This window comes from Nerophis lumbriciformis, linkage group LG03 (assembly GCF_033978685.3).
Source record: "Nerophis lumbriciformis linkage group LG03, RoL_Nlum_v2.1, whole genome shotgun sequence".
Lineage (NCBI taxonomy): Eukaryota > Metazoa > Chordata > Actinopteri > Syngnathiformes > Syngnathidae > Nerophis > Nerophis lumbriciformis.
In genome coordinates, this window is record NC_084550.2 from 19,701,925 (window position 1) to 19,708,978 (window position 7,054).

At 39.9% G+C, this 7,054-nt stretch overlaps 1 protein-coding gene across 1 annotated transcript in view; it reads left to right on the top strand.

Moving 5' to 3' along the window:
- Positions 1-6,739, top strand: part of LOC133580575 (MAGUK p55 subfamily member 7-like) — a 140,044-nt gene extending 133,305 nt beyond the window's left edge. The window contains exons 16-17 of the mRNA XM_061934869.1: positions 1,369-1,512; positions 6,346-6,739. Of these exons, the coding sequence (XP_061790853.1) occupies positions 1,369-1,512; positions 6,346-6,576 (375 nt within the window). The 3' untranslated portion in view covers positions 6,577-6,739. The remainder of the gene's footprint in view (positions 1-1,368; positions 1,513-6,345) is intronic.
- Positions 6,740-7,054: the final 315 nt, after the last annotated feature.

Sequence of the window (7,054 nt, forward strand, 5' to 3'; positions counted from 1 at the left end):
TGGAGACGTCTTTGTTTACATTTTTTTCCCCCATAGGAATAAGGAAATAAAAATAGGGTTAATGGGGAACTGCACTTTTTGGGGGTAAATGGAATGGAATGGAGAAACAATACCACTGTTTTTAGAGGTAAAAAATTCAAGCAACAGAGCTGCCATTTTTTTTTGTTTTTTACTGTAACGAGGGCAAAGTGTGCCTCCTGGACCTGAACCCTAGTGTGAGTACAAGGACGGGATGTTTACAGTAAAAAAAAAAAAAAAGTAATAAAAAAAAGTTTAAAAAAAAAAAAGGCCGTAATCTGTCTGGAAAATCACTTACGTTGGAATATTGTGAGAGTTATCAAAGTAAATATTTTTCGAAGTGGAGACGTCTTTGTTTAGATTTTTTCCCCCCATAGGAATAAGGAAATAAAAATAGGGTTGAAGGGGAACTGCACTTTTTGGGGATAAATGGAATGGAATGGAGAAACAATATCACTGTTTTTAGAGGTAAAATTCAAGCAACAGAGCTGCCAGTTTTTTGTTTTTTCTTACTGTAACATGGGCAAAGTGTGCCTCCTAGACCTGAACCCTAGTGTGAGTACAAGGACGGGATGTTTACAGTAAACAAATAATAATAAGTAAAACAATTTTTTTTTTAAAAGGCCGTAAGCTGTCTGGAAAATCACTCACGTTGGAATATTGTGAGAGTTATCGAAGTAAATATTTTTCAAAGTGGAGACGTCTTTGTTTTTTTATTTTTTATTTATTTTTTTAAATTATTATTATTATTATTATTATTTTTATTTTTTTTGAGACGTCTTTGTTTAGATTTTTTTTCCCATGGGAAATAAGGAAAGAAAAATAGGTTTAAAGAGGAACTGCACTTTTTGGGGGTAAATGGAATGGAATGGAGAAACAATACTACTGTTTTTAAAGTCAAATTTAAAATTTAAGTTAAGGTTAAAGTTAAAGTGCCAATGATTGTCACACCATCACATGACATTATGTTCTTTACAAATGTATGTAAACTTTTGACCACGACTGTACATAAGATGTGTGATTGTAAATAATGTCAATGAGATTAATCCATAATAAAATTCCCTTGAAGAAAAAAGTAATTTTTAATAAAAAATAAAAAAAAATGCGTTACTCATTGAAAAACAACCCAAAAATGGTTCATAATTTTGACAACCCAGAAATTGAGTTAAAATAATACCCTTATAACCCAAAAAAATTATTGCTCTTCATAAAAATAACTCAGCCCAACACTTGCAACTCATAAATTGGGTTATCAAAATAACCCAGCATTTTTTTAAGTGTGCACTCGACTGCTACTTTAAAGAATAACTGAATAACGTTACAAATTGTCTTTTTTTTTTCTCCGTCCAGAAACTGAAGCGCATCTACACGCTTGAATTCAAGCCGTACGTGGTTTTTGTGAAGCCGCCGCGGGCGGAGGAGTTGCGCCTCAGCAGAAGGAGAGCAAAGTTCCTCAGCGATGAAGAGGACTCGAACCAAGTCAGGATGTTCTCAGTAAGAACTAGTAGACGAAAAACACGCGGAACTGCATATTTATTACTTTGATGGTGTTCCTGGGACCTGGCAACATGATCACACATACAGTCACGATCAAAAGTTTACATACACTTGCAAAGAACATGATGTCATGGCTGTCTTGTGTTTCCAATCATTTCTACAACTATTATTTATTTTGTGATAGAGTGATAGGAGCACATACTTGTTGGTCACAAAAAACATTCATGACATCACATGGACAAAGATAAGACCTTCTGGAGCAGGCCTGGGCAATTATTTTGACTCAAGGGCCAAATTTAGAGAAAAAAATGTGTCTGGGGGCCGGTATATCTATTTTACGGAATGGAATTTTTTTTCTTCTATGAACGATAAAACCCTGAATATTGAGAACATATAAACGTCCACCCCTTAAAACGGAATGACATTTAAAAAAATGTTTACTGAATGAGACACCCAGAATGTACATGAAAATAGTATAGTTGAAGACTTACAGTCATTACAAAACATGACTGCACATCATAAAGGCAGCTACACTTTCCATTTTAAACATCTAAAAAAAAATATTTGGGAATGTCCGGCGGGCCAGATTGAAACGCTTAACGGGCCGCATGTGGCCCCTGGGCCTTAATTTGCCCAGGTCTGTTCTGGAGGAAAGTTCTGTGGTCAGAAGAAACAAAAATTTTGCTGCTTGGCCACAACCCCCAGCAATATGTTCGGAGGAGAAAAGGTGAGGCCTTAAATCCCAGGAACACCATACCTACCGTCAAGCATGGTGGTGGTAGTATTATGCTCTGGGCCTGTTTTGCTGACAATGGAACTGGTGCTTTAAATGGGACAATGAAAAAGGAGGATTACCTCCAAATTTTTCAGGACAACCTAAAATCATCAGCCCGGAGGTTGGGTCTTGGGCGCTGTTGGGTGTTCCAAAAGGACAATGACCCCCAAACACACGTCATAAGTGGTAAAGGAATGGCTAAATCAGGCTAGAATGAAGGTTTTAGAATGGCCTTCCCAAAGTCCCTGACTTAAACGTGTGGACAATGCTGAAGAAACAAGTCCATGTCAGAAAACCAACAAATCATAATATGCAACATCCCATGGACAAAGATAAGACCTTCTGGAGGAAAGTTCTGTGGTCGGATGAAACAAAAATTGAGCTGTTTGGCCACAATACCCAGCAATATGTTCGGAGGAGAAAAGGTGAGGCCTTAAATCCCAGGACCACCATACCTACCGTCAAGCATGGTGGTGGTAGTATTATGTTCTGGGCCTGTTTTGCTGCCAATGGAACTGGTGCTTTACACAGAGTCAATGGGACAATGAAAAGGTGGATTACCTCCAAATTCTGACATTTCAAGTGCTTTTTGTGGCAATGCCGATAAACATCTGTGCTTATTCATGCTCCTCCGAACAGGCGCACATGTTCGACTCCGCCTATGTTTTGTGGAAAGAACACATGCGAGGTCACTTAAGTCCATCTGGCCGCTCAGTGTTTGACCTGGCTGCCCCTTGTTAAACCCCATGAGGTCCCACACCTGTGTTTGCTGCGTGGTTGGAGGTTGGATAGTCCATGTCATGTAAATCCAGCCTGTGTCATGATCCGTGGCCCGGACCATGTTTTGTTATTTTCTGTTATTTTTTGACTCCCTTAGTTCCTGTTTTGTGCACCTCTTGGTTTGTTTTGGTTTCCATGGGGATTAACTGGGTTCACCTGCCTCTGGTTAGTGGTCGGCACGCTCACCTGCAGTCTACCACGAATCAGAGAGCTATTTATTTCGCCTCTCTCGGCACACTCGTCCTGGCTTCTTTGTTTGCTTCATGCAACAGTTACGTTTGTAGTTCTTGTCTCCGAGTTTATGCTTCCTGTGCGAAGAGGTAACCTTGGGTTCCCACGTTTTCCTTCTGCTTGTTTTGTGATTTTGGTACGTGTTTAATTTTGAAGATGAAATCATGTTCCTACCTGCAAGTCCTGTCCGGAGTCGTCCGTTTGCATACCCGGTGAACGAACCTCGCAGTAAGTTGCAACCCCGTCGTAACAGCCTGCTTGTACAATTTTGGATCTGACAAAACACCAAGAAACCTACTAAGATCCCAAATAACCAGCGCTAAGCTATAAAATTGCGTCTACCGTATTTTTCGGACTATAAGGCGCATTTAAAATCCTTTCATTTTCTCAAAAATCGACAGTGCTGCCTTATAACCCGGAGCGCCTTATGTACGGCATAATTCTGGTTGTGGATGCCGACCTCGAAGCTATTTTATTTGGTACATGGTGTAATGATAAGTGTGACCAGTAGATGGCAGTCACACTTAAGAGACACGTACGGACTGCAGGATGACGCTTATAAACAACACCACAACTTTAAAATGTTTCATTGAGAATATAGAACATGGGTGTCAAACTCTGGCCCGCGGGCTAAACTTGCCAAACCTCCCGGGAGACTCCCAAATTTCAGTACCCCTCCCGAGAATTGTAACGTCTCCTTTTCATCCAGTCCTACGAGTGCTGGCCCAGTTACATAAAATGTGCGGCTGTGGCAGCACACAGAAGTGAATGCAATGCATACTTGATCTTCAGCGATACAGTTTACACTAAGGGTGCCAGTATAAAAAACTTTAACATTTTTAGAAATATACGCCACACAGTGAATCCACACCAAACAAGAGAGAGAAACAAATTTCAGGAGAACATCCGCACAGTAACACAACATAAACACAACAGAACAAATACCCAGAACCCTTTGCAGCACTAACTCTTCCGGGACGCTACAAGGTGTGTGTGTGTGGAGGTAGCGGGGGTGTATATTGTAGCTTCCCGGAAGAGTTAGTGCTGCAAAGGCTTCTGGGTATTTGTTCTGTTGTGTTTATGTTGTGTTACTGTGCGGATGTTCTCCCAAAATGTGTTTGTCATTCTTGTTTGGTGTGGATTCACAGTGTGGCGTATATTTCTAACAATGTTTAAGTTGCTTATACGGCCACTCTCAGTGTAAACTGTATCGCTGTTGATGAAGTATGCTTTGCATTTACGTGTGTGCATACAGGAGTTGCTCATATCTTGTGACTGCGCGGGCACGATGTTAGAAGGGATAAAAAGCGGACGTGACGTCAGCTCGTAGAGGACGTTAATAGCAGTGCCTGTAAGGCACGCCCCCAAGACTGTGGAATACGAGTAATAATGACTGATGAACACCTTCGTTGGATAATGAAGGTTGCCTCAGCTCAAAGCCTGAGCCCCGACATTAATGAACTAGCATCCAAGAAAAGATGGCAGCTATCTGGCTTGGGCACATCAGATTATTTCAGTGTGTTGCAAACTGAGCAGTTTAAAGTCCTGAATGGTTGGTTTATTCATTATTATTTTATTTTCAAATTTATTAGCCTGTGGAAAAAGTTAATGTTGATATTTACCTCAGAAGGCTGCAAATAGAAAAGAGGCATTCATCCATCCATCCATTTTCTACCGCTTATTCCCTTTGGGATCGTGGGGGGCGCTGGAGCCTATCTCAGCTACAATCGGGCGGAAGGCGGGCTACACCCTGGACAAGTCGGCACCTTATCGCAGGGCCAACACAGATAGACAGACAACATTCACACTCACATCCACACACTAGGGCCAATTTAGTGTTGTTCAATTTTTATTTAAATTGTATTTCATATGCCATTGATATTTTTTAAATTATTATTATTATTATTTGAAACTCTATTTTGCATGTCACTATAAAGTTATATAAGCCTTGCTTGTTCAATATTTAATGCAAAACTTGTTTGGGTCCCTATTAAAAAGGTTAATTTGTTCAACCTTGGCCCGCGGCTTTGTTCTGTTTTAAATTTTGGCCCACTCTGTATTTGAGTTTGACACCCCTGATATAGAACATTACACACGGCGCTCAAAAATCTGTCAAAATGTTTTTAGTACGACTTTGGTAAGCTATGAAGCCGCACCGCTTGATGGATTGTCAACATACGAGTACTATTATGGTGTGTGTATAAGGACCGCCAAATGGCACCTATCTGCCGTTTTATTTTGCAATATTATGCAAAACCAACTTTTTGTACCTTCTGGTACCTGCTAATCTGTATTTGAGATCTGCATAAGTCCTGAAAATTTGCACTCGTCCGCCACCGTAGTCAACGAGCATCTTCTTTTTCTCTATCTTCTTGTTATGGGGCATTCATCCTCCACTGTTGTCATTTCTAATATAAAGTAGTGTAAAGTTCTAACTTATATCTCGCTATGGAAGCACTAAAAACATACCGGTGTAGTGAGTTTACATTATTCACCCAAGGAACTTTCGTTATTAGAGAGTTCCGGTCGGACGGTTTTTCACGGGACACATAGTGAGCCACGGATGAGGAGATGCTGCTCATTGTTGATTTAAGTAAAGTCTGAATGTCATTAAAACAGTTAGCGCCATCTTTTGACACTTCTTCCACTCCCGTCCTTGCACGCTACACCGCTACAACAAAGAAGACGCTGTCTAAGGTGAGCCATGTAAATAAGACCGCCCACAAAACGGCACATCCTGAAGAGACTGTCTGGGAGCAATACAATGAGAATCATCTCAGACCGGACCACGTAAGTCCGGATAAAGGCCTGACATGCTCACACTCAGCAAGTAAGAAGCGTGTGCTGCACGTTCCAGCTCAGTGGTTATGTGCTTCTTTTCCACATGCTGATACAGTAGTTTGCAGTACATGCAGCGTTCCTGCAGGATGTTATGTTCACCATCAGACCGCGGCGTCTCCTTTATTATTCCGTCTATAAATGGAGCTACTGACAAGCCGGTCTATTATTTTAATACTAAGTAAAGTGTTTTTTCTTGTTGGCAGGAGGAAGATTTTGAGGACATGATTTATTCGGCCCAAACCATGGAAGCCCAGCACGGCCACATGTTTGACGAGGTGATCGTTAACGGGGACTTCGCCACGGCCTTCAGGGAGCTCAAGGCGGACCTCCGGCGTGTCGAGGAGGCGGAGGTGCGCTGGATTCCTGCAGAGTGGCTTCGCCTCTCACCGGTCATGGCAAGGAGGAGTTGTGGACTTCTGGCCGGATGGATTTGAACTTTACTTGGACGCCGCGGAAAAATCGCCAAATTTTGGAGGATTTCTTATTTTATTTTATTTAATTTAATTTAAAAAAAAATTTTATTATATGACATTGGTTAATTCTATCCAAAAAGGACAAAATATTGCATCATTTTGTGAAATTATTGTTAATTTTGGGGGGGGTTTAAAAAAAATATTTTAATTAATTAATTTTTTTCTTACATGACATTCATTGATTATTTCTAAAAAAAAAAAATAAAAATAAAAAATGTTAAAGGACAATATGTTGTATAATTTTGTGAAATTGCAATAAAGTAATCTCTTGCCATGTTGCAACACATCGCCGATTTTTTATTAGTAGTAGTAGTATTTTTTCATATATGATATTCCATATAATTGATTATTTCTTAAAAATAAAAAAAGAGGACAATTTAAAAAGACAAGATATTTTATAATTTTGTGAAATCATCTCAATAAAGTAATTTTAAAATGA